General features: G+C 41.0%; 2 protein-coding genes across 7 annotated transcripts in view; one reads left to right on the top strand and one right to left on the bottom strand.

Annotated features, from left to right (window-relative positions):
* The window catches only part of AGL (amylo-alpha-1,6-glucosidase and 4-alpha-glucanotransferase), a 36,953-nt gene extending 32,194 nt beyond the window's left edge, over window positions 1-4,759 (bottom strand). Inside the window, exons 1-5 of one of the 2 annotated variants that reach the window (XM_069862193.1) lie at window positions 4,655-4,759; window positions 4,284-4,372; window positions 2,383-2,593; window positions 1,325-1,491; window positions 681-884 (exon numbers count right to left, since the gene is read on the bottom strand). In XM_069862193.1, the coding sequence (XP_069718294.1) occupies window positions 681-884; window positions 1,325-1,491; window positions 2,383-2,593; window positions 4,284-4,365 (664 nt within the window). In that variant the 5' untranslated portion in view covers window positions 4,366-4,372; window positions 4,655-4,759. Of the gene's footprint in view, window positions 1-680; window positions 885-1,324; window positions 1,492-2,382; window positions 2,594-4,283; window positions 4,391-4,654 lie in introns of those variants that run through there. The other variant, XM_069862194.1, reaches the window with a different exon arrangement.
* A 2,008-nt stretch (window positions 4,760-6,767) lies between these two features.
* The window catches only part of FRRS1 (ferric chelate reductase 1), a 29,905-nt gene continuing 8,910 nt past the window's right edge, over window positions 6,768-27,762 (top strand). For 2 of the 5 annotated variants that reach the window (XR_011337841.1, XM_069862197.1), the window contains exons 1-10: window positions 16,993-17,255; window positions 20,788-20,992; window positions 21,203-21,339; window positions 22,548-22,642; window positions 23,324-23,474; window positions 24,306-24,485; window positions 25,389-25,487; window positions 26,030-26,177; window positions 26,698-26,814; window positions 27,533-27,648. Coding sequence is in view for 4 of the 5 variants with exons in the window: in XM_069862197.1 (XP_069718298.1) it covers window positions 17,052-17,255; window positions 20,788-20,992; window positions 21,203-21,339; window positions 22,548-22,642; window positions 23,324-23,474; window positions 24,306-24,485; window positions 25,389-25,487; window positions 26,030-26,177; window positions 26,698-26,814; window positions 27,533-27,648 (1,452 nt within the window). In the remaining variant the exon portion in view is untranslated. Of the gene's footprint in view, window positions 6,872-15,987; window positions 16,950-16,992; window positions 17,256-19,744; window positions 19,793-20,787; window positions 20,993-21,202; window positions 21,340-22,547; window positions 22,643-23,323; window positions 23,475-24,305; window positions 24,486-25,388; window positions 25,488-26,029; window positions 26,178-26,697; window positions 26,815-27,532; window positions 27,649-27,762 lie in introns of those variants that run through there. The other 3 variants (XM_069862198.1, XM_069862201.1, XM_069862200.1) reach the window with 3 other exon arrangements.

Genomic DNA, 27,762 nt, shown 5'->3' with positions numbered 1-27,762 from the left:
TGATTAAGTACTATAATTTAAACTTCATCAGATCATACTGAAGAAAACCCTCCGTCCCTCTCGGTGCAACAGACAACTTTAGCTACTAAAAGCAATTAAGAGAAGTGAAGACTTGAATGCATTGATCAATCTATGCTTAACTTCCATCCTCGCAACTCCTCCAAACATCTGGCTATCTTTTTTTCCCTTTCCCCACAGACTGAGCTGTAACATTTCCTTCACTGCTTAATCCCAGCCTCTCGTCCCCATTCTGTTTGTTGTCTGCACGTTACAGACAAATTACAGCAGTTACTTTTAGGTAGCTACAAGAACTCCCTGTTTAACAGGAAAGCATCCAGTTTATGCTCATCACCTTATTCATAATGCAGAGTCCATTCATTGATGCGGGAGCTACACATTGCAGATCATAAAAAGCAGCATATTATAAAAATACAGACACAGCACAGTTCACAGTATCTCTGAGAAAGGCTCTATTCACTCTTTTAGTAACAATACTAAGTTCTTTTTCATCTGTTATGGAGACATATAATGGTAAAGAATTGTCATGGATTTGAGAGATTTAAAGACAGAGACAACTAAGTTGCTTAGAACAGCTACTAAAAAAATGGGTTCAAGGGAGAGAAAGTTAAGGGAAATAATGAAATAGAACCAATCTGGTTATTAACACACAAAAACCATACCGGTATGATTGTAGACTACATCTGTGATGCAAAGCATATTCCATTCATTCTTCATTTTTTCCACAAGAGCTCCTATATCGCTCCAAGTGCATGTTTTATTATGGCTTGAAAATTCAGGATTTACTTCTAACTGATCAGCCAGTGAATAACATGATCTAGACAGTCCAAGCTTCTGCAGTGGTGTAAAATGTATCATGTTGTAACCTACATAATAAAGAAGCCATTTACTTAATAAGAAAAACAAATTTCAAAGTTAGTTGAAAGAAGTATAATAAGATACAGCTATAACATGTACCTAGAGCTAGTGTTTGGAATAACCAGTGTAAGTTAATCTGAATCTTCCCCTTGAAATTCAATATAACTTTAAAAGCTTTAAAAATCATCCTGTCAGTTCTACAAACTTCCAAGTCTATCTGAAATAAAAAAAAAACAGACGCAATTTTCTGTATCAGGAAATCCCTGAATTTTTGTACCTCTGCAAAAATTTTAATTGACTTTGTTAACTAAATTGAATCTAATGAAAAATATTTGGTCTACAAAATAAAGAACAAGTGAACTGTTTACAACTGAAACTCTTCAGTGATTTTTTTGTTTCTGATCATAAGACAAAAACATGTAACTTTTAATATGTGTATTAGCATTACCTGTTTCTTTTGCAACTTTAAGCCTATCTTCCCATTCATGAAATGGTCCCAGACACTTAGCGAGGAACGTCTGGAGCGTAACACAATCCAAAGGTAACACATGATTATCGGCTCCAACATGCAAAATAGGATCCACAACTATATAACCTCCACCACTCTTTTCATTTCTAGAAAAAAATATTTTTTTATTGGTATAGTAAACACCCATTGTACCAGGCAAGTTTCTGAAAGAATGCAACAAGCACAGCTATTTCAAAAACACAGTAGCCCAGTACAGAGATTGGAGGGAGGTGCAGAACAGGACTGCAGTGTATCGGAAAGGGAAACGTGCTGAGAGATGCTCACCTCAAGCACCATATCTCTACTGGATTTAGACAAATATAACTGGGACACAGAGCTTTAAACTCTGCAACAATTGGATACCTTTGTTATTTCCTGAGGCAGAGTACTGGTTCCTCCTTTTATGACATGAACAGGAAGAAAGCAAGCCTGACTGCCCATCTTTCACACAAAGACCTCAATTTGGAGCACCAGCCTTGGAAAGAGACCTGAGCAAAATGCCTTTTTGAGCCTAAGGGAATTTAACCACCCACCTTCCAGAAACTAAGAATACCAGACTACAATCGTTACAGATAATGGCATTCTCTTCTAGAGTTGTCCTGTTGCTACAAAGGATGAAGTAAAGAACATGAAGAATGCTAGAACTCTGTGCTAGAGAGAGAACAACCTTTAATGTCAATAAAGAAAGTACAAATTAATCATTCAGATATTCAGAAACCTGATAACTTTGAAAACTTTTTTGTTGTAAAAACTGCTTGCCTTTCCAGCATTCACAGAAAATTGACTTTTTTTCTGCATATCCTCCAGAATATCTCAGCACTAGAAAGTATTAAACAACCACATAGCTACTGTCTTGCATTAGCAGATTAAGACAGGATTGCAATTTGAAAAATGCATGGGAAAAGTGGGTTTGGGTTTTTTTTTTATTTTTCGTAACAGGGATTTCTTCTGGTTAACGTGTAGACCATGCAGCACTGTAAGTACAGAATTCTACTTACCCAAGACTGAAATAGTACTGGTATGACCCTGAAATTTGGAGATCCAGCTTGCAGTACTTGTCAGAGTCATCCTCTTTTCCTGTGGGATTGTGCCATGATAGTGTCCTGAACTTGTGGCGATCAAATATTTCTCCAGAAGCTGGATAATTTGTGTACACAGTGACGGGCTTGCCTTGAAGAGTTGGGCCCAATCGGAACTGCAGTTCAAAACCTCAGGAAAAAAAAAAGATAAAAGCGTTTTTATCAGAAGGACTGGATATTTTTATTCTGTAATATGAAATTGTGATTTCCAATTATGTTAAGAAGAAAATGCAGCAACATATCTGGTAAGGGTTTTGGCAGAATGGTGCACTCCTACAGCATCGTATCTCCCTACTTTCCTAATATTTTTCTTTGCACTCTTACAGCCTTTTTCCTTTGATTATATGACAGGCACTATTTAACTCCTTTCCAATTTGTTCCTCTTTGTTAAATAAAAAGTCTTAAAAACAAAACACAGCAAATCATCATGATCATCTGACTACATACAACTTTATGCAGATTTTAGATTATGTAGCAGTACTTAAGTATTTAGGTTTACCAAGTCTATGTAAAGCAGTGGTTTTAGGATCTGAAGCTAATTTGCCTGAAAAAAACCCAAACCTTACAAAAAAAATACCACTTTTGAAAGGTGACGTACACTCTCCCCAGTACTGTCCTGACATTTTATTGCAGGACTTACTAAAATTAGAGCACAGGGATATATGTCATTGATATCTTATTTCCTGTAATAGTTATACTGCTATCAGGAATGCTGCGCTCAAAATTAGCTACGTCCTCTCAGAGACTGCTACCAGCCGAGGCACTTTGAATGTTTGACAGTTACGCACTCCTATGCGACACTTTCCAAGAAAATATTCACAACTGGAAGGATTAGTTAAAAACGGAGGTTCAGGTCAGCTCTACACTTCACTACTGACATCTTCTTAGACTACATTGTCAGAAAAATTTAAAATCCATACAGTTGAAAAAAATTCCAATTCTCAAGAATTGAAAATCTTCCTCCTCTATTAAGACATTGATACTATTTTCCTAGATCAGTAACATAAAGTAAAAAAAACCCACAAAATTTCATGAGAAAAAAAATATTGCATCATTTAAATCGGCTTCTAAAGACCATGGCTTTAGCTTTATTGCCTGATAGCATAACAGTGAACCAATTAGCAGGGTGGGTTTTGGTCTGGGTTTTTTTTCAGTTTGTTTCGTTTGTTCTGGTTTGGGTTTTTTTAAATAGGCTTAAGGACACTTCCAGAGATAAATACCTGCAGAGAGAAATAACGGCAAGTTCTTAGAAGAAAGCAGCCAGAACATTAACACAGCACAGCTTTAAGACAGGTCACAGGCAAGGTGAGATACAGGAAATGCTAAAGATGCCTTATTTTGAAACGTTACCGCAGACGTTGCAAAATGTCAGTATTACAGACGTATTTCAAAGTTGCAATATTAAAGATGGGGTGCTGCATAACTCATTGCAGATAAATACTAGAGAACTTGACTCATGAGGACTTTTTCACGTCACTTAAGTAGGAATTATAAGAGGCGAGATCCCCCCCTGTAGGGCCCGTATGAAAAAAATACTTTGCACTTCATTCCCATGAAGATTGACGGCTCCCAGCCCACCTGCTCTTCATTTCTCAAGAGATTTACGGTCAGACCAAACGAGGATTGGAGCCTACAGAGCTCTAGAGTGAAACCAAGCACGGCAGAAACTTTCACATGAAAAATAAGGAAAATAAAGGTAAAACAAACAAACAAAGAACGGCACCACTGCAGTCAAGGCTCCTTTTCCACTGCTGCCCGAGGAAGGTGCGAGGGCAGGCAGGAGGAGGAGGGGGACCCCGCTACCCTCCGCCCCGACCCACCTTGCTCCAGCCTGAAGAGGGTCTTGTCGAGCTTCTCCATCTCGCCGAGGTGCAGCAGCCGCGTCTCCCTACCGCCCGGCATGGCCGCGCTGCCCCCGCGCCGCGGGACTCGCTGCGGGGAGGGAGAGGCGAGCCCTGCCGAGGGGGAACACACACAACCCGCGGGTCAGCGGCCGCCCCGCCGCCTCCGCCGCCTCTCGCCGCCCGCCCCGCTTACATGATCGCGCGCCGCGGGGCGAGCGCCGACCCGTCCCCGCCGCCCTCCCGCTCCGAGCCGCCCCCGGGAGAGGCGGCACCTGTCACCGCCCCCCGCGCCCCGGGGCCGCCGGGAGCCGCCGCCAGGCCCCGCGGGCAGCGCCCGCCATACTCACGGGCGGGCGCCTCGCTGCCGGGCGGCGCCGCTCGGCCGCCCCTGACTCGGCGCCGCTACACTTTTTTTTCCTCCCCTTTCCTTGCCTTTTTTTTTTTTTTTTTGAAACAAAGTTTATTGGTTCCGCCGCGCACCGAGACGGGCGGCGCCGGCGCAGCTCCCGCGAGAGCGCGGGGAGGGGCCGCCCCGCCACCCCCGCCCCCGGCACCGCCCCCGGAGGCCACGCCCCCGGCACCGCCCCGCACGGCCACGCCCCCTCTGGACACGCCTCCGCAGGGCTTGTCCCGCCCCTGCCCCGCTCCTCCTGCTCCCTCCAGCTCCGCCCTATTGGACACGCCCCCATTGGCCACGTTACACCCCCCAACTCCCGCCTCTACCTGGCCTACCCCGCCCCGTCCCGCTCTGCCCCGCCGCCCCCCGCTCCTGCCGAGCCTGGCCGGTTCCTCCCTGCTCCCCTTCTGCTGCCGAGCCTGCCCCACCCCTCCGCTCCCCGCCCCTCCACGCTCTCCGCTCTGGGCGCTGCCGCCGTCGCCGCCTCTTGGCGCGGGGTCGGGTCTCGGGGCGGGAGCGCTCTGCCCCGCCGCCTGGGGCCGTGACGGCGCCTCCTCAGCCTTCGAGCCCCAAGCCGCGTCCTGCCGGGCAGGTGCGCTGCGGGGAGACGGAACCGGAACGGTTTGGGTCGGAAGGGACCCCAAAGCCCATCCCGTTCCATCCCCTGCCGTGGGCAGGGACACCTCCACAGCCGGGCTGCCCGAGCCCCATCCAGCCTGGCCTCGAACACCTCCGGGGACGGGGCAGCCACAGTTTTCCTGGACAACCTCTGCCAGCGCCTCACCACCCTCATCGTGAACAATTTCTTCCTCGTGTCCATTCTAAACCTTCCCTCTTCCAATTTAAACTCATTGCCCCTCGTCCTAGCACTCCCAAGCCCTTGTAAATAGTCCCTCCCCAGCTTTCCTGTAGCCTTTTCAGGACTGGAAGCTGCTCCAAGGTCTCCCTGGAGCCTTCTCCAGGCTGAACAACCCCAGCTCAGCCTGTCTCCATAGCAGAGGTGCTCCAGCCCTCGGATCGTGTTTGTAGCCTCCTCCAGACCTGTCCCAACAGTCCCACATCCTTACATTGGGGATTCCAAAACTGGGCACAGTACTGAGTGCTGTGTGTTGTGTGTGGGCATGGCTGAAAACTTCGGGGATCTGTCTTTGATCTGAGAGGGCTTTAAAAATGAAGACAAACCCAAATCCACACCACACCTGTTTTGAAGAACACTGACACCCAGACTGTTTTAACTGGGCAGCCCCTGCCATTGCTTTATGTGGCAGAACACCCCGGCCTCTCCACTGAAGACGCTCGCTGCACCCCACGGTAAAGGTCAGCCTTGACGCTTTGGAAGGTCAGTCTATTTTTATCCCTTAGAACTATGTAAAAAACAAATAAACTGTCCTTCTCAATTTACAGTGGCTATGTTACACTGTTTATTTTTTCCATTTTTTCATTTCAGAGGTGGTGTATTCTGTGGAATTTGGAGGAGTCTGCAAAACAATTTAGACTTAACTTCAATTCCGGTCATCCCATGCACACCCGTAACAACTGTGTCTTACTGCAATGTGTTCATCCAGTCATGATGCACTTAGGGGCAAAGTCCAAAGGCCTTAATGTTCAAGGAAGCACTTCCACCCATTTTGAACTGAGTTTGGTACCTTTTGGTGGCTCTTTTTTTTTTTCTTTCCCCCTTCACCTGCTCCTCCCTGTGAACCTTTTGAGAAATCTGTTTGTTCCCCATTACACTGCATTTTTTTGTATTGTTGAGAAAGATTTTCATGTTGGTGTAAGTGAATATGTAAACTTTTATGCTCCTTAATGATAATAGGGTCTCAAGACAGACTGGATGAAAATTCCAGGTCAAAGCCTGTGTGTTTAAGTGTCCCCTAACGCTCACCTCAGTGACACTCATTCAGATATGAATCAAACATGATACTTCCAATCTGGATTATTTTACATGGATGTTTTCTGAGGGCCCAAATTCTCCCATCTTCCTTGTCTTTGCTAGCCCACATATTTCTTACTCAGCTTGCTGATCTGCATGCTTTGTTTACAGGACAGACTTTGCACCTAGCAGAACCCCAGCTCTCCTGGTATGCTGGCTGTTTCTTCTGAACTAGGATGTGTCCTAGTAAAGATGATACAACATAGGAATGGGAAATACAAGAAGTTCCAACAGGTATGGGAATTGTAGGAACAAAACCAACAGATATATAATTGAAAGAGATCTGGATCATCTCTTTTCTATAGTCCTCAGCAGGCTTCAGTATCGTGAAGTGACTTTGCAGCTGGTCTGTCACACAGCTTTGCACAAATGCCTCTTCCTCCAGGCTTGTTAAGTCCTGTCACATACTGCAAACGGAGTGGGATTTAGAAATTTTATGAGCTGCTTACGCAGTGGACAGTTCTAAGAGAGGAAAAGGAAACAATGCCTATGCAAATAATGCAATGCCTTTGCATAGCTACCCTAAAGTGCATGTTGAATACCTTGTGAAAAGCAAGAAAACCCCAAAAAGGTATTGCTGAAGACAATTTTACCACTGCTACTAATTTTACAAACATGGCTCTTCTGTTTTCCCTGCTTAATAGGGAAACCTACCCTACCCTAATTACAAGGTTTGCACTGCCACATCTCCACCATGCTATGCGTTTAGACAGGTATTGAAATGTATCCAAGTTTATGAGAAAGGATTTTTAGGTTTCTCAAGACAAAAATCAGTAGTAAACCATACTAGCATACAGCCTTCTGATTTCAAAGCAGTTATTTTGACCAATATTTGTGATTGCAGCTAAAAGAGATGTCAGCACTCTAAATTAAGAACTTCATCCACTAGACAGCATGCAAATGCCCTAAGTACTATTAAATTACTTAATAATTACAAAAGTAACATTTCATTTTACTTCAGACTGCTCTAATCCTTTCTCCACCAACATCACCTGTTATCTTGGCACATTCCTTGCAGACTTCAGGCCTGTGTTAATTTAGGAGATGTAAATTGAGCAGGCTTTCTGTATATGGGACCATACTAGCAAAACATGAATGCACAAGTGCTACCCTTTAGCATTGCAGATATTGTATAGGGCACAGTAAACAGCAATCACACATGGCATGTTACACTGGCATCTAAATGGTAGATTTTGCAGTGCCATTTTATCTTCAGTTTGCACTTTGTCTGTGTGTGATATGATACACCACAGCAGGAAAAGATCAATAGTTGCTTTGAAATAAGAGTGGATACCATAGCAATGTCATTATCTGGAAATAATTTTCTAGCTTTTTCAAATATTTTAATACCAGAATTCTTCAGTTATTTTACATTCAACTTGCAAGTACTCCCTCCCTTTCAGCCTTCTGTTTTGCAACACAATTACCGAACACTTAGCCCGGCAGTAGCCTCAATACACTTTGGGGAACATGTTCACTAGGTGTCCGATCACATTCACATCTTATTGTTTATGCCTGTTTTAAAGGTTATGACTGTAAAGTGTGGAAACTTAAGAGTATTTACATGGCAGTACACTTTTTAATAATGGAACAATAGCTCTCAATAACAGCAGTAAAAGCCAACTAGCACAGACAGAACTTAACTGAACATCTAACCAAAATTAAACCCAGATTCCTTTGGCCTGTATGCAGGAGATAGGAGACTTCATAAAATTTAAAGTGATAGCACAGTTTCTCTCAGTGCCCTATGCTCATGACCTGTGCCTTCATGAATTAATATCGCTGTTGTTCAAACAACAGGAAGCTTCAGAGGTGTTGAATCTTCTGCCTAGCTGTTGTCTTCTAATTGGGAGACCTTATCCAGAAATGCAAACCTGATTTTGAAAGAAAGCTCTTTTCTTTAAAACTCTTCCTGTAATTTGATCAGACTGCAGTCTTTTCTGTGACTTAGATCTTTGCTATGCAATGGCTGGAAATGAATGCTCTTCTTAGACATGTTATGTGCCCAGCAGGAATTTACATATGGCCTTGGACATTAGAATCTAATAGTGAGAGAAAATATTGTTTAGAACATTGACGTAATCACCTGTAGCCTATTTTAAAAAAAAAATCCCTTCTAAGTAGATAAACAGATTGCAATAGTCTGATAGTGTTTATATGAGTGATAAATCAAATGAGATGGTGAAGCTGGGACACTAGCCTATGCAGTTTATTCTTACTGAACATGCATAATGCCCTTTCCTCCAGTTACGTGGCAGTGTTCCTTTGACCTTTCAAAGATGAACTTGATGTCATCTTGAATTTTTGGATTGCAGAAACAGTTTTGGTTTGTTTTTAATCCTAGCTCGGCCATTCTTTTACTGTGTGGCCTCAAACAATCAATGCTCTCTGCTTTAACTTCTGTATAAATTTAGACTGCTATTAATTTTTAATAGAAAATTGTAAAATTCAATGCATTTATTGTTAAAGAGGTCCAAACAATTTTTTTATATATTTAAATGTAGCTTTTCACATTTGCCTGTGCTTTAGTAACATTATCACATTAATTTGAGATGAAAAATCTGCAAATGTGTTGAGTTGACCAAAAAAAATTACACCGCATATCTGACTGGTATTCTTTTAAGTTTAAAGTAAGTTCACATGTACCCGACCAAATATTTGTTTATAAGGAGAACATATTACACTTAGTTTGCTGAAACACCAGCGCTTTCATCTTTCCATAAATTTTTCCATTTACACTAGTGAGGTATACTGAGATTTAAGCCTTCAGAGTATCTATTCCTACAGGAACTGCAGTAATGCTCTATCAAGTAGATCTACTCCTTCAGTTTCTTATCTCCTCCTCAAAAAAAAAATATTATAAGAGTGTCTCTTGCACATTTCATTTTCTTTGTGATGTTACTGTATCAAACTACAGTGAGAATACTGTGAATGTTTTCCTGGTCTGTTAAAATAATAATCTTTAAATCTTATCTAGGCAGCTCAAATGGTAAACAACTGATTAGACTTGTGTCTGTTGTCTAAAATTGCCATCTGAATTTTAAGAAAAGAAATAACTACGTACTAGTCACACATAACCCAAGGTTATCTGAGGTCCATGGGCCTGCTTTGTAACTTTCAGTGCAGATGGGATTTAAGCCACAGTAATTTAAACTCTAATATGTTGCAGAAGGAGACTATTTCACCACATGTATGCATTTATTTTTAAAGATAATTTTCATCTCTTCCGCATCCTCATGCTTTGGAACAAATTCCTGACTTCTTTGCCGTATCATTTTTAGTCCCAGGCCTCTTTTCAAGCAGTTTTTGCATTCTACCACAAAGTTAAACATGAGCAGGAAGAGCAGGGATGATGATGCAAGAGTGGTTTGCAGTAGTACGCTGCAAAGCTAAAATTAAAAAATTCAGACTGACAAAACTTTCTGCTGAATAGCAATCACTGCACCTAATTCAACATTTACAATTGAACCATCACCAAATGCTGCTACCAGAGCAAAGTCCTTACTTAATGTTTGTCTTATTGTTATTTGGCTAGCTGTGAATTTGAGTGTAGGATTGTTTTAAGAAGTAGCTTGCCCATACTAGAAGTAGCAGCTCTCATACTAATTCATAGGAGCTAGGAATTACTGCTGTATGTTGGGACGAACTACTGCTCTGCCCAGCTTTTTAGAGTATCTTACCTCTGCACAAGCCACTAGCTCTTTATTCCATCAGGATTCTTGTTGGTGGAGGAATCACTGTCTCATACAGTAGTGCAGTATTGATATTTTGCCTGTGTGTCAGTGAGATATTTGTTAGGCCACTGCAGGTGCTGTGCAGCAGGTTCCCCCAAAGTCTAGGACTTAGAAGTATGGACTTGCGCAGAGGCTATGCCCTAACCTGTCTCTGCAGGAGGCAGCTTCCCATAGCATCTCCAGACTGGGTCACTTCACACCTCGCTTGATATATGCACGTTACTGCAACAGCCTTGTTCATCATGCATCATCCCTACAGACCGATGGCTCATGCTTGAACTCAGAGCTGCCACAAAACCCACAGACGTACCAGGTGCGAACAAAGAATGCGTTTATAAGCCATGAAGGAGGCAAATTGAGAGCTGCTGAGATAAAGGTGAAAAACTGGAAATGAGTTGTCTATGAAAGGACCTCTGAGGTGAAAGAGAGCAGGAAAATTTGTTCCTACTCCGAGTGAAAGGAAGGAGGAAAAAAGCTGTGAGGTAGAGGTGGAATTGAAATTGGTTGACAAAGAATCTGATCAGTGAGTGGAAGAGCACTGTACTGGATTTCAATTAATCTTGTGGTTTCACATTACAAATTGTGTAATCAGGTCTAAAGTGCCCTAAACCAAAGCACTTATAGGTCAATGCTTTTGGCACCAAGTGCTTTGCCCCTGTGAAGTAGAATAATAAGATCTCATCCCATCTTACAGATGTTATAAAAAAACCTAAAAACCACCACAGAAATGGTGAAAAATTTAGAAAATTCAATATGAAGTTAATAATTCAGTACTTTTATCAGGTAATACTTCAGTAGTGCGCATCATTAAAGTGATGGCCTACATCCCTTGAAGTGGGTAAAATGGTTTTACTGCAGTCCTTTATCCACTATTTAACTGTGCTGTGCACTGAATTAGGCAGAGACCCTTTTAGAACAAGTTATCATTGTTTAACAGCACCTAAATAGACCTGGCTCAAATTCATACCAGGGAACCAAACTTAGTTCCTTCATTTCAGATAAGCAAGGAAGTTTTTTCTTTTTTTTTTTTTAATATTCTCAATAGGTCAGAGCCGATACACATTTTGGTACAAAGCGATTGTGCGCGTACTTCAGCTGTTGATGTGTCAGAATAGAAATACAAAAAGAAAGTAGGTTTCTGCGTAGTTGAGTGGAAAATCTTATCTTCCTGGGTGGCTAATGCCACCAGGTGGCTAGTTCGTGTAATTGACTGAAAGCCATAAAATGCGTTTTTCTTTTCTCTCTAGGTAAACAAGTATTTTCGTATAAGTACGTTTCCAACTGTGAATTTTTGTGTGTGACATAAAAAAAAATGAAAATAGAAAGGTCTGATTAGTAGAGAGGAATAAAGACCAAGGAGAAGCATACATAAAAAGGATATTTCTGGAGGTCACTGGCATACAAATATCTAGTTTGCAGGTTAATAGCAAGTCAGTTGGTAAAACAGGTAAGTACAAAACAGTGCCAAAGCTCAAGGGAATAGAATTAATTAATTATGGAGAAAAATATGGCATCCTACATTGTGACTGATCATCATTTATTTCCTTTTAGATAGTCAGGATTGTTCCAATGACTCAACATTCCCACTCTTTGGGAAAAAAACCCCCACATATGCAAATTGCTGTGCTAGGAAATATTCTTCATACCTAAGATGATGATGATGATAATAATAATAATAAACATTACATTAATGTATAACATTAATATTATTTATTAATATTAATAATATTAATAATATTAATAATATTAATAATAATAACTTCAAAAGTGTTGAACTCTAGTCTTGTAAATGTAGTTGATACCAGAGAGAGTGAATAAACGTGTCAGGAGCAGTATCCTCTGTATATTTGACCAAATCTAAATGCACTTTTTCATACACATGTTGGTACATCAAAATAGAAAACAGTAGTAACAAAAGATTCTTATATTCAAATTATCCATCACGAAGACAATCTGATATGTAGCCTTTTTGCACATCACTTGGTTTGAACTCAAGCAATGCACACATGTATGAATCTTGAGCAAAGGTTGACCTTCTAAAACATCACAGTTTTTCTCTATAGTAGGTTAATACCTAAGGGGAAAGTTGATTGCAAGGAACCACGTAATAACATGGGTTCTCTTCAGGCTTAGCTTCAATGGCTTATTGTTTTCTATATTACTTAAGGCTTAAAACATAGCATGGCTATCAGTGTATGCCTTGGGCTTCACAATATTTCATTTCCAAAATTACATGTTCCACATAATTATTTCCTCAGTTCTTAAGCAACAGAAATTCCCCTTTATATACTCATTGTGAAGTCTCCTTTGGGAGACTTGCTGTTGCTTTCAAAATTATAAGCTTTCACTTCTTTCCTTTAACAAACTGTGCCAAAAAAGTCATCAGCTTCTTTTCATGTTAGATGTTATGTTGTTCATTTGCCACTTGACATCATCATCCTTTTGCAGTAGTTTACATGACTTTATCTCTCTTCAGGCTTGCAGGAAGATTAAAACCCAGCTCCCGGCCCTCTATGTCTCTAACTGATTATTTGGTTAAGCTAGAAACTGCAGCATTGCAATAAATACAGAGTTGTTATGTACACTCTAAAAGAGCTATAATTGCAGCACACTTTACAAAGAAGATGCATTTGTGGACCTTTTATAGTTTGTATATCCTAATGCATTTTTATTTCCTTGATACATATTGGATATGGACACTAAACAAATTAGCATGCAGTACTCTTTCACAGAAATATCTTAACTGAGGCTGTAGAACTGTTGTTGGTGATGATGATGATTATTATTTAGGAGATTAGTATGCTTGAAAGGAGTCCTTCTGTTCAGATTGATGATTGCCCACACAGAAGGAGTATGGGTACCTGTACTCAGTAGTTAAGAGAGTAATTGTTTTTCCCTGGTTCTCTTGGTGTTTTCCTGGTTTTTCTTGCTTTATAGCTCTTTGACAATACCTAACACTTTCCGAACTAAGAGAAGCTATAAAATGAGAAGCAAGAAAGTATTTCCTTCCCTTACCCACTTTACCTCTCTCAGAGAATTTCTTAAACTCTAATTACAGTTTCCAGCAGGATTGTAGCTTGCATTTCCATCACATAGGGTCTTAATGAGGAAATTATTGCCATATTTCTTATAACACTGTTTCAGAAGTGTACAACCCATTCTGTCAATGAGCCAAGACCCGAAAATAAGATCTTAAAAACTATTTGGGTATTAATCCCAGTGTAGTCTGTGTAAGTCATGAACCTAAATGTTGCCAAGAATATTGGTCGCTGTGGTCACCAGACTTTTCATCATATAGCTGTATTTATATCAGTATTTGTCAAACTAGTGATGTATCTGCAAGGAAGGCTGTTCTTAATCAGCGTAAATTAATTAGGAGCACACAAGCACTTAAAAAATTATGTGTGTACTAGGGCTTACAATTTTATCAAACTTTTTCATATTTTAGGGACTTCACAAATGGCTGTTGTAAACCAATTTATTTTCCCTCCAGCTGGGGTGGGGGAATATCCATATTTAATTTTAAGCTATTGATTACAGATTATATTTCTTCAGTTTCTGTACACTTAGTGAGATTTCAGTTTCCCAGGGACTTCTATGAGCAAGGCGATAACAACCGTAGCAGCGAAATAAATGTGTAATTAGGCAAAGTAGTTCATTTTTGCTTTTTACTTAAATATATATCTTATATATATTATATTATATATTATATCTTATAAGGTAATATATATATTATGATATACATATATATTATATCTTACATATATATGTTATAATATGCTATTACAGAGTACCTCTAAGGTTAATGCTGCTTTTGTAGGAACTGAGAAAACAGTAGAAGGCTAACAAAGCATGTGCAAGTCTGCGACATTTTAGTTTAGTACTTCAGAGGCAAATATAATTGCGATCACCAGAACTGCTCAGACCAACCGAGGAGCAACTGAACCGCCAGAGCCCTCTGATTTGTGAGCACAAACACGGTATTTCTGTTCTGCGGGAAGGCAATGGTCCCGTAGAGTTTTTATGGAGGATTGTCTTTTTGTGCCGGTTTTGAGCGATCGAGGACTCGCAATAAACCGGAGACAAACAGAACTCGGAGAGGGCTGTGTCAGCAACCGCGGTTTCTGCCCGCAGAGCCCCACTTAGAGCCAGCGTTTCATAGAATCATAGAATCATAGAATAACCAGGTTGGAAGAGACCCACCGGATCATCGAGTCCAACCATTCCTATCAATCACCAAACCACGCCCCTCAGCACCTTGTCCACCCGTGCCTTAAACACCTCCAGGGAAGGGGACTCAACTACCTCCCTGGGCAGCCTGTTCCAGTGCCCAAGGACCCTTTCTGTAAAGAATTTTTCTGTGACGAATTTTTTCCTAATGTCCAGCCTTGTCCTGTCCCCTGTCACTTGGGAGAAGAGGCCAGCTCCCTCCTCTCTACAACCTCCTTTCAGGTAGTTATAGAGAGCAATGAGGTCTCCCCTCAGCCTCTTCTCCAGGCTAAACAACCCCAGCTCTCTCAGCCGTTCCTCATAAGACCTGCTCTCCAGCCCCTTCCCCAGTTTCGTTGCTCTTCTCTGGACTCGTTCCAGAGCCTCAACGTCCTTCTTGTGGTGAGGGGCCCAGAACTGAACACAGTATTCGAGGAGCGGTCTCACCAGTGCCGAGTACAGAGGGAGGATAACCTCCCTGGACCTGCTGGTCACGCCGTTTCTGATACAAGTTTATTTGCTTTCCTGATAAGAAAGGGTCGATTTGGCAAGCCGGTCTGCGGGAACCCCCGGGACAAGAGTCCCGCTGCAAACCCCGCCCGCCCCGCAGCGCCCCCGCCGCCCGGAGAACCGCGGAGCCGCCGCCCGCCCCCACAACAGGTTTCCCAGCGGGGCGGCTCTCGGGGCTTCGTGCTGGCGCCGCTGCGGGGCGGGGCCGGGCCGGGCCGGGCGCCTCCTCCGCAGGCGGAACGGCGGTCGCGGAGAGCGGGGACTGGGGCGGTGCGACGCGCTTGTGCCCTGCGGAGAGCGGCGGGGCGAGAGGAGAGGGGGCGGCGGGGAGCAGGGCGGGAGCGGCCGCGGGCCCGGGGTCGCTGCGCTCTCGAGGCGCGGGAATCGCGGGTTCGGCGGCGGCACGTGCGCAGGGGGAGCCCCGCGGCAGCCGCGAGGCGGAGCGGAACCCGCCGGAGCTCCCGGCGCCCCTCGGAGCGGCCGCCTGAGTTGCGTTAGAGAACTTTTAAGAACTTTTAAGCCCGCTTGCTTCAGTAAGTAAAGGGAAGCTCTGAGGCTGGAAGGAGAGAGCTGGGGCTGTTCAGCCTGGAGAAGAGAAGGCTCCAGGGAGACCTTGGAGCAGCTTCCAACGCTGAAAGGGGCTCCGGGAAAGCTGGGGAGAGACTTCTTAGAAGGGCTTGGAGTGATAGGACCAGGAGGTGGGAAGATTTGAACTAGACATTACGAAAAAATTCTTCATGCTGAGGGTGGTGAAGTGTTGGCCCAGGTTGCCCAGGGAAGCTGTGGCTGCCCCAGCCCTGGAGGAGTTCAAGGCCAGGCTGGATGGGCCTTGGGCAGCCTGGGCTGTGGGAGGTGTCCCTGCAAGGGGGGGTTGGAACTGGATCATCTTTAAGGTCCCTTCCAACCCAAACCGTTCTGTGATCCTGCTCTATCTGGAAGCCACGCTACCTGTGTTCCTCTAGCAGCTCGTTTGCTTCTGAAAGATACGTAAACATTTCTTTCTTGTTTTGTTTCTTCAGTAACGTGTATGGGATATGGTTGTGTGTTAACCGTCACAGTAAATGTGCTGATCCTGTGCGTGGATTTGCTTGTTGGGGTAACAAAGTATGGCTTTTTTGGGTCAGCCTGCAACTTTGGATTCTTCGTATAGAGAATGAAGTTTGCAAGGTTGGGACCTTAAAGATCACGTGCAGAGCTGCTGCCCAACAGAAAGTTAAATAGTCAAACAACTGACCTGGGCAAAATCCTAGTCTCTTATTTATTCTTGGTAGGATATGTGGACAAAAGACAAACTTATCATACTCCTTTTTAAGATTGCTTATCCCTTTTCTGAAAGAAAATGTCCCTGTGATAGGGACTAAATGCGTAACAAGCTTTAAAATCATGTTGCAAATTTGTAAGCTTGTGCTTTTAGGAAGAAGGTATCAGAAGTTGTGGTTTGTTTGATTTTTGGGTTGGTGTGTATCCTTTCCCTTCCTTAACTGCTCCAGAAGATAATTAAAGTAATTTTTTAATATGAAACTAAGGCTTGTGGAAGTACATGTCTAACAAATCGAAGCTGCAGGGCTAGTGCTTCATTACAACTTCACGCACTTCAGGTGCAGTAAGTGATCTTACAGGGTTAGCTTGGGAAGCAGGATAAAATGTGTGCCTGAAGTAAAGAATGCTCTTATAATTGTTCCTTTTCTGTGCATACTGTAACAAACTTCCTGCAGTCCTGGGTATGTGAATACTGTTAGATGCAGGGCAAGTAGAAGAGGTTACAACATAATAAAAGTTGTTTTACTAGAAGTAGAAAGCCAATGGTAATTTTGCTCAGACTTGGTCACCGTAACAGAAGGACTGGCTGTAAGATAAGTGCCTACATTTAAACTGTGATAAAAATTCACTTTGAAATGCAAAACCCATTAAGTTCTCTTTGGTTGTTTTCTGAGTAGAAAACCCAAGAGGCTGTGGTGTGTATGTTTTGTCATTTTGTGGGCATGCGGGCGAGTCTGCTTGTTTGTATTTTAAAAGTAATGAGTTATGGTGAATGTGAACACTATTTGTTTCCTGCGCTTGCTCAATCCAGCTGTTGTGATATGACCACATCTAAGTTAGAAGGAGAAGTTAACCCAAGCCCTTTTTCTAACCTCAGAGGGATGGTGAATCTTGGACAGCAAACTGTAAGTGTTTTTTGCTGTACAAGAGTGTATTTCTAAAGATGCATAGCATAAACTCCTTCTGTAAATGCTGCTTATTCTCCTTTTGGCAGCTTTTTCGTTTTCTGCTTGGCCTCTTGTCTGATGGTGTTCAGGAGAAAAGTTCTGGCTGTGATAGCTTTTGTACCTTTGGATTGGCAGTATGTTTGCCTTGCCTCTTCTTCTCCAAAGCTGATTTTAAATCTCATATTCTGTGGCTAATGAAGTTCTCTTAAACAGCTGAAAGAAAATAATTTCCGTGAAAATTGTGCTTTTGAGGAATTAGGCTACCAGGGTTTTCTAGCTGTTGATACCTGCAGGGACTGCTGGAGTTTTTTCAGCCTAGGAGGGAATAATTTATTCTTCTCCATTTATCTGAATCCAGTCACTGTAAGATTGTGAGATGTCATCAGGAGAATAAATTCCCATGTATGTGAAGTGCCATGAAAAAGAGTCGTACTACATTTTGGTATGGTTGGTTCAGGCTTTTAAAGATTATAGTCCTAAAATTACAGCACTTTTGCTTTCCCACTGAACCATTTCTTATTCTTTCCTCCTCGTTCCTTAGGAGCAGGAGATGACTCCTGAATGAATGGGATGATAAATTCCAAATGTCCAGTCAAGTGTAGTTGTATTTCATTGAAACTTTACAGAAGCTGGTAGCTATTATTATGAGCAAACCTATATTTCTCTTTGCAATATTCCTTGTTGGGCAGAATCCCTTCAGGCTAAGCAATAGATAGTTACTCTGGCCTTTAACCATTAATCTTTGAATTGTGAATGTCATAACCCATCCTAAATGTGAAAAATGGTAGCTACTTCATCTCCATTCATACTGACTGAAACAGTTTTTTTTTTCCTAGTTCAGTTTCCTAGGAATATCTGTTGTAGGCTGTCAGTGAGCTTTTTTTTTTGGCCGCCGTTTATTTAGAGTAGCTGCTGCATCTCATTACTGATGGAAAAACTGGCAATGCATGGAGTACCTTTGGGACCCCTGTTGTAATTTTTCTATGTGCCTTCTTCCAAACTTCTGATGGGATTATATGCAATGTAAATTCCTAAAAAAGGGAGCTCTAACAAAAAGCTCTATTTCTGTGTTTTTCTGAATAATAATATAATACGATATTATTGAATAACATGGTATTATGGTTGAGGAATAATCTAGGGATGGATATAATTGCTTATCAATCTTCTGCCTGAGTATAAATATACTTTTTCCTGTCCCTTCTCGGACCTGCTTGTTGCTGGTTTGTTAGTTTAATTAGGCATCTTCCTTAGGTGTTTTTTAACATATTATTTATTTTTGAACTTCTGATGGTATGTGCTCAGTTTTCCAGACTAAGTAACTTTTTCCTTTTATTGGTCAGACTGTCATATTCACAAGGGCATGATGAACTGTTTCCTGCTCATGTGTAACCAGTGCTTTTTTTAGAGTTAAAGGAGGCATCTTAAACTGCTTATATGAGGAAGTTTGGGGCATCTCTTGGATTTCCTCTCCTCCTTCCTGTATATTCAGATTTTGTGTCCTTGTCCATCTTGTCCATTATGATTGATATAAGGCTAAATTTTAACATGGAAATTACTGTTGTTTATAGGATCTAGCCCTCATTATTATTTATGCGTAGGGAAGATTGCTGTTTTATAGCTAAATCTGTTTAAAAAGGAAGAGATCTACTGAAGTGCAATTTTTTAATACAGTGCTACTTTCAGATTTTGGCCTTTTTAATTCTTTTCATCCCTACTTTTTCCTCTTTTTTTCCTGCCAGCTGTTGAGTCAGTTGAATCTGCCAAAGAGTATTTTGTGTTTTGTTTTTAATCTCTACCACATCCTCTGCTGCTTTGACTAGAAAACTAACCTATGCGCTTTCTTGTCTCTGCGATATGCAGCCTTATCTGTTCTGGCAGCAACTTGTTTGGAAGATTTCACTGGTACCTACAAAAGCTGGTTTAATGCCACCATTGTGCTGAACGTTAGTTTTTTAGCTTCCTATAGGCTTCCTTAAATTATGAATGAAATAATTTTGGTGGAAATTTGTGACAGTTTGGAGAGGTATTTGAACTAGGAAGAAAAGCTTACTTTAACTAGAAGTTAGAGAAATTATCATATTGTTATCTTGAATAATTGGGAGGAGGAGTTAAATGTTGGTTTTTTTCTATTTCCTGAAATGTAGCTGCTCAACCCCCTCTGCCCTCTTGTTTTCTTCTATGTACTGATGCAGAGTTGCTGAGGAGCTCTTATTTTGCTGTACAAATATAACGTCAGCCTGGGTATTGTGGATTTTTAGCACCAAATGTGTAAGAACTTTGGAAAAGTTAATGATGACTCTTAAGAGAATGTGTAAAACTGGCATGCCTTGTCTTCATTTGACTGTGTTTTAGGTGTCAGTGTTCAGTCTAAAATGGCTCTGTGCTTTTTTATCTTCATGTCCATGAATGCTGTCAAGGAACTTCATAGCCTGATATTTCTTATCACTTGGTGCAAAGTGGGCATGGCTCTTCAAGAAGGCAGGTCCACTTGCCTAGTACATGTTCTGCTAGAGCTGGTAACCAACTTCTTGTTCCTTTTTCTTGTTGGCTAAGGTGTTCTGTGAACAATGATACAACTGTAAACTGTGCATGCTGCTGAGTAATGAAACAATTACTACAGCTTTTTTGAGAACAGTATTGAGGCAGAGCAAAATGATATGAGATGAAGGTGGGACTTAGAGGTTCATATAACTGTTTCAGGCTCTTCAGTCCTACTGCCCTACACGTTTTTCACATATACTGTTAATTGGAGTGTGACAAGCAATGACATTGTTTGACAAATTGTCTGGAGTCGAAAGGAAAATTTTGTGCTTGTCTGAAAGCAAACATACATATTTATTTGTCTAAATCTTTATATTGACTTCCCCCTATTTTGCATGTATAGAATCTATTGCTGACATCTGGCAGCTTTAGTTTCCCTGCAGAAAGAAGAGCTTGGTACCTGGGAATTATTTTTCATATGTGAAGAAATAGATGTGAATTGTGGAAACAAAAGGCAGTCTGTAGTGTTACACAATTTGGCGTGATGATTAGTAAAAGAGAGGGCTTGATATTAGCTGTGTAGTTCCTCAATGCTGTGTACATTTATACATCAGTGAAACATGTTTTTAGATGTGCAGATGTTTAAGGGACCTTTTTTTCTTTTATATTTTATTTTATTTTTGAGATAGAGCAGGAGAGAATTAAGTGAAAGAAAGTTAAAAAATGATGTCAAAATGCACTGAGAGACATAATCCACCCAGTGGGTGGAGGCATCTGTCTGCGCTCTTGATGGCTTTAAACATAACTGTGAACATTCTTGAAAAGTCTGGATAGTTATCAGACGTGCACATTACTATTAGCTTCTGCAGCTGGTAATGTTGTCTTACACGTGCTTTTGTTTTAAACGTGTTATTAAATTTCTGTGCTCAACTGACTCTTCTGAAGATGAGTGGTGACCTGTAATGTACATGTTTATTCTATTTAATTGTCTGTGCTCTTATTTATATAGATGGAGCTGCCTGGCCTTGCTTTTGCTCTTTGGATATTTATTTGCTTCTATGTAAATAAATACTCTGTGGATGGCTATCCAAGTGGAAAAGTAAGAGGAGCCTGCACTAGCATGGTACCCTGTCATGGTAGCTCTCCGCAGCCGTCACCTCAGCACACCATTACAGTGAATGCAACTGAATTTAAACCAGGGGACGGCATAGAAGGTATTCCGTCACTTTATAGCTGAAGAGTTTAACTTAGTGTTTGTTTGTGGTGTTGCGTCCCTTTACTCAGTTAGCTATGCTAGGCTTATCCAAGCAGTTGAATCTTGTTCATGTGATCCATTTAGCAGTCGTAAAACCAGCTTCATTCTTCCTTTGGACAATATTTCAACTTCCTTTTTTTCCTTTTTTTTTTTTTTTGTCTTGCTTCAGTTCGTCTGTCTGGACCAGATTTTGAAGGATTTTTCATACAAGCCCGAAATGCAGAAGACCTGGATAGTCCTGCAGTTGGTTCTTTCATATTAGTTGACCGGAGATCTTCTCAGCTTCTGACATGTGGCCACACCAAGGTATAGTCTAGCATCTGAAAATGGCACACTAGGCACTCAGGTATTTGTACTAGACCATGTCTGCAACGAGACAGAGCTGAGCTATGGAATCTTTGAGCTCATCCAAGTCTCTGGGGAAATTAGTCTAGCTAGCAATATGGAGGCATATCTCACTGCAACTCTGTCAGACTATTCTTATGAGCCATTTAAACTATTCTAGTGGTAGAAGGCTATTGACTGCTCTAGGAAGATACTGCATTCATAACATAATTTTTACTTGTGCACAATGAATATGGTGTATTCCTGGTTATTGTACTTAATATTAAAACAGGAAAGCTTGCTCTCTTTTCTTTGAAGAGGAGAGTTATCAATAATTTTCCATGCTTGTTAAGAACACAGAAAATAACTGACCTAAGCTTTCCTTGCTCTAAGATATTGCGGTAAGCAAACACTAAAGTAGACTATTATCTTTAGTGTTGCTCTATCAGTTACTGATAGTGGCACCTTCTTAGTAACAGGTGAGATCACAACCTCCGGTATCTGTTTTAAATAAATTGATTCTGCCTCATGTACAAGAGATGTGAACACTGACTGGTGTTTCAGAAACCTAGTTGAACTTCATGAATGTGTACAGGGGCATCTGAGCTGGTGTGGACAAAGATCAGCCTAGATGTGTGTTTTTTTTTTTTTTAATTTCCACTTAGACCACCTGCCTTTTGGTGTTGTGCAATTAATATGTTCTTCAGTGCTGTAAAGCTGTAGGGATGTCTGGGTTGTGCCCTCTGAGGACTTAGTGCAGTGCTGTGTCTGATCTGCTTATCTTGTGCAAATAACTCTGACCACAAGACTACTTCTGGTGTTTGTTCCCTGGAATACTAGTTCTGTTCTCTGCGCAGTCATTGCACCAACCCCTCATGCGCCTACTACCAAAAAAATTAGAGCGATGTTACACCATTTCTGCATAAACCCTGCAGGTCCTCTGTCTCATTGCTGGAGTCTTCTGGATTGAAAGACCTCTAGTTATTCCTGTTAGTATGTGTAAGCTTTAGTGGTACAACTTAATATGAGTTGATCATGACCAGTTAGAGAAAAGCCAGTTGCACTGGGTCTGTGCAGTGTAACAGCGTGATATCTGTTTTAATATTTGGCTGCAGTCTGCTATGACTGTTAGCTGAAATCTCCTTGTTGTGTATCCATGGTGTAACTCTTGGTATGCTGTGTGTTTTCAGAATTCAGCTGTCAGTCACACAAGTAAAGCAAAAAAGAAATCTGTCAAAGTTTATTGGATTGCTCCTGAAGATGCACCAAAACGTGTACAGTTTCTGTAAGTAAATCTAGTATTGGTTCTAGTTAGTTAAAATGCAAATAAGGTAAACCTGTACTGTGCCTGTGTCAAATATTGGCCAGCAACTGAAAAGTATCCTTGGACTAATGGCCTGAAAAGTTGACACCTCTTGCTTGCTAGAGAGTCTACATTAATGTGGACCCTTGTTCTTTAGGGAAGGGTTGGAGATGATTAGTTTGATTTTTCTGCAGGGAGAGTAGAAGGGGATTTGGAGACTGATTGCTTTAGTATTTCTGGTTAGCTGCTCAACTCTCATACCTCTAATATACAGCGTTAAAAATAGTTTTCTGTGCTTGTGTCTAAGAAAATAGTAGGTATACTCTCTTGTTATCCCACTAGCTTTTTGGGAACTAGTAGATGAAATCTATGCATCTCTTCCCTGAGGCTGTAATCTGTGCCACAGCATGAATGTTTCTTATATCGAATAGTATGTTTTAAGGTTATTTTTCCACTGAGATCTCAGGTATTTTTCTACTTCAATCCATAAGATGGTAAAGGTCTGCATAAAGATGAGGGTTTTACAAAGAATTTGGAGAAACCATAGAAACTTTTCCTTTTTTTCTGTGTTGTGTGGTTTTGTTTTGTTTTTCTTCTTGAAAGTAACAATCAGCTGTTGATGTGTTCGGTAGTGACTCTGTGGTGATTTTCTTTTTTTTTAAGAGCCACAGTTGTGAAGAAGTACAAGACTTTCTGGGTGAAGATTCCTGGTCCTATTGTATCTCAGCCTCATGCACTATCCCCAACAACACCCTTGCCTGCAACTTCAGAGGCTTTATCAACCTCACACTCACTTTCCTACTTATCAAAACCAGTAAGTAATTATAAACTTAAGTAATGCTGTCTTTAATGCTTGCCTTGAATGGAATTAAATGAAATCACATTGATGTAGCCTGCTGGCAGAAAGGGAGAGATGATAAATGAGTAATTTGGAAAACAGAGGCCAAGAACTTAGCTGCTTGGTTGTGTTAGTTGGGTTGGCTGAATTTGTGTGGGTTATATGTTGTCATGCCACACACAGGTCAAAAGATTGATAGAATATATAGAACTTTAATGGATAGAAAATATTATGCATTCCTGGGAAGAGAGATGGGGAAAGTCTTGCTCTGCTCTTGACTAATAGCTTCCTGTTTAGTAACTGCAGACTCAGAAACGTCCTTCTATGAGCTCATCTGTGTTACCGACTACCACTACTGGTTCTTGAAATGATGGAGGAAGCATCAGTATTTGATCCAAAGTAGCTGTAACTTCTAACCTATGTATTTTCTCATTGTGTATCAGTGGAGTTGCTACATTAAAGAGGAAACAGAAAAAATAGCTTTCCCTTTTCTCCCTCATCCTACACCTCATGTTACCTCTCTGAAAATTAGATCAAAAAGTTTCTCTAAATTTTTAGGTTATTTTCAAAGTTATTCTACTATAATATTTTTAAAATGAAAACTCAACTTGAGTAAAAGTACAGCTTAGAACTCACGGTTGCTACTAGTCCTCGGTTAATTGCAGGGGTGGGTTAAGACGCTGGTATGGAGACATAAATGACATTTCTTTACTGTTCCTTGTAAGCTTTCTCCTAGATTGGGATAGAAAAAGGCGGAGGAAGAGGGGAACTCTTGCTTATGACTTGTTTGTTTGCTTAACTGTCTAGTTTAATGCATCTGGTTGTGGAAGTCTGAAATTCTGCATTAGAAACCCTTCAAACTGTGATCCTGGAAGTGCTTCCTGTTTTTTTCTATCCTTCCAACAAGAGAAGAGTTCAGTATTTATTGAAATGAGTGGTCCAAGTGAAGGATATTTAGCATTTGCGTTGTCCCATGACCAATGGATGGTAAGTGTCCTACCCTTCTTTAGTTGCTTTTATGATCTTAGTAAAGTTTGAATGGTACTCTAGCAAAACATACGAATGGAAAATTGAAATGCTGTAGATGTCACACAAAGTTACTTCTCTCCCATAGTGCTGAAGCACAGATTGCCTTTTATAGGTGGATATTCAGTTTTAGCTCAGAACTGAATATTTACCTTAGAATTCTGATGTGGTTATCTGTCTTAGCTGAATCCAACCAGTTTGATTGCACAGTAGCTAGCTGGAATTTCTGGTTAGATCAGTCCTTTATTTTTTACCTAGCCAAAGCCCCTCACCTCATAGAAGTTGAGTTGTTGTGCTTTCTGAAACCATTTGCATTTCACCATTGCTTGTAGATGAGTGATTCCATTCAATCCTAGTGTTTAGAGATCCTTTTTTCTAGTTGGTGTTAAAGTGAAGGGAATATGCTGTTGACAAATGCATAATCCATAAACTACCCATTGCACAAAGATACCCTTTATACTCATGTACCTAGTGCAAGAACATGCAGTTCTTAACAGTACTTTGTCTTTACAGCTATGAGGAAACACAACTTTTAACTAAAGAGGGTTTTTAAATAACATCAACACCCATCTCTTTCCTGATATTCAGTAAATTCTAAATAATTAAAGAAACTTCTGATAATGTGGCTATTACCCTGTGAGGAGGGGAGTGTAAATCATGAAGTGCATTACTACTTGTCATCTGTTTGACTTAATGTGGTTCCTCTGTAATACTGATGTATTTGAAATCTGGGAAGTAATATCTTGACACCTAGAGAAATCTGTCTCAGGTCTGGTTGCATATATTAAGTCAAGGAGCTCTTGGAGGCTGCCTGTAGTGGCTTTTATTGAGGTATAAATAACTCTTTTATTTTAAACTCTCCAGGGTGGTGATGACGCATATCTGTGTGTTAATGAGGACCGCCGCATTCACATAAGCACTGCCTATCTGAAGGGGCGAAGTCCTCCTGTTTTGGATTCAGAGGTACATGTGAGAACAGCTAAGACACATCCACAAATGTAGATTTGAAGTAATGAATGGCATGCTGCTGCTTTGTGCTTTTATTCTGCACAGCAGCTGTAGATGGTAAGGAGGGTCCATAATTCTTTAAGGTGAGACTGGTTGGGCTCTCACTTCTAGCGAATGTTAACTTTGGAAATCTGAATTTAATTTTTAAAACCAAGTCACGTAGTGGGAGCTTACTCTGTTGAGGAGCTGTTTGCCCATCATCATTCTGTCCGTTCAGTAGCAATCGATATCTTGGATTAAAGGCTGGAAGGAAAAGGGAGATTGTTATGAGCTGGAAAAATTGGTGGTAATACGTCCAATCCTTATGTTGCTGTGTTGACTTACTAACATACCTTTAAAGTTGTTATGCAAGAGACTTTTATTCGTCCCCTACTCCCTAATCACTGCTATTCTTTCTTTGTGCACCAGTGACGCTCTTGTCCCTTGCAGGGTGGCTTTTAAGCCAGTTACTCTGTCAGTCTGGAAAGACTGGATATTAAATATCTTCTGTTTCACAGAATGCCCTTGAAGGGGTGTCATGGAGGCTTGCGGATGGTCTTCTTCAATGTTCTTTCAGAAGGCCTATTTATCTTCCTGCTTATAAAGCGAGATTTAATCTGGATGCCAGTTACTACATCTTTCTGGCAGATGGGGAAGCTAGTGAAGGTAATACTGTGGCTTTCCTTTGAACAACTGTCAGTGATTTGATAGCCCTCATGTAAGATATGACTTAGCTGAGAATTAGTACCTGAACTGAAGTTTCTGTGTTTGAGGCACTTAATTTAGTCATCTTTACTCTGGATTGTAGGTTTGCTTTTGGAAGTTATAGTAAACTTACTCGTGCTTGTGCTGTATGCCCGCTTAATGCTAGGAAGTGTTAGCTTCTTGAAAGCTGGACACATCTCTCTGATATAGAGACTAGCATCAAAGTGAACTCTTCACATCTTGTGTGTGTAGCAGAGAAATCTATTTTCTCTAGAGGAGTGAGTTGGTTCTTGTACATTGAGTATGCAAGACAGCTTAGGTGATATCTTACGTTCTTACTGTGTTGTGTGTCAGAAATTTAGTTTGTGTGATTATGCTCAGTAGTCACATAAGGGCTTGCATTCATAAATGCAAATGTGTGCGCACACAAGTGCAGTGGCTTTCATTAGCCATAAACAAACTGCTTTATGTCACTGCTTAGGTGGACTAATATACAAACATCATCGTCAGCCTCTGATCACCTATAGAAAATACAATGTCACGGGCCTTCCTGAGGATATTGGAGGTTCCCGGTCCCCACGACTTATCAAGGCTCATGGTAAGCTGCAAATTCTAGTTTTGTCTTCCAGGCTTGCTGAGAATGGAGAGTTAAGTTTTCCTCATCATTGTGGAGGAGATACTTTGTCTTGTCTTTCTGGCACCCCTGCTATATATATCTTCTAGCCAGCAAGATCTGAGACTGTGAAGGTAGACTGAAGTTATTTAATAATTTTTCATTTCAAGAACACCATTATAAGATTCTTACTGCCCAGGAAAATGAACCGGCATTTGCCTTTTCTCTTCAATGTATAATTGGAACACTTCTGTTTATCTTTCTCTCTAATTAGCTCTTGTTGCGTTATTGGTTTAATTCTGTTTAAAATGAGAAACACACAAGTGACAGTCAAAAGCCATGAGCGAACTATCACTCATGTTTGGCAAACCAATTGTAAGAAATGTTACTTTTTGTCCTCTGATTTCTAAGTTGGTGACAGAACACCATTTCTTACCAGTATGTGGTGGCTGCACTGGCACATGTGAAATTCGCAGTGGCCAGAGCTATTCTGTCATGCTATGTGGGCATGGTATGATTAGCTTTTATACAGATGTTTCTGCCTGCAAGCAAGGTGAAGGCTATAAAGTATTCTGAACCAAGTGATTAAAAACTTATCACTGGGTAAATTCTGACCATATGCGTATGGGCAAAGTTACTACACAGTCTTTGAAGCTGTCTTGATCTGCAGCTCATGTTTGCTTTGTATTTTTTCTATTTTCAGGAGCCTTAATGTTTGTTGCTTGGATTACCACAGTTAGTATTGGTGTTATTGTTGCACGATTCTTCAAACCTGTCTGGTCTCATTCATTCCTATTTGGAAAGGAGGTGTGGTTTCAGGTGGGCAAAATCTCCCCATATCTCTAGCTGTATTTTCTAGCTTTGTTATAAGCAGAATTATAACCTGCAAGATTTTAGAAATAGAAGATTAAACTTGATGTGATTTTTATCTTT

Source organism: Phaenicophaeus curvirostris, chromosome 8 (genome assembly GCF_032191515.1).
Source record: "Phaenicophaeus curvirostris isolate KB17595 chromosome 8, BPBGC_Pcur_1.0, whole genome shotgun sequence".
Lineage (NCBI taxonomy): Eukaryota > Metazoa > Chordata > Aves > Cuculiformes > Cuculidae > Phaenicophaeus > Phaenicophaeus curvirostris.
Note: the sequence above shows the minus strand (reverse complement) of the source record. Positions and strands in the feature narration are given on the sequence as shown.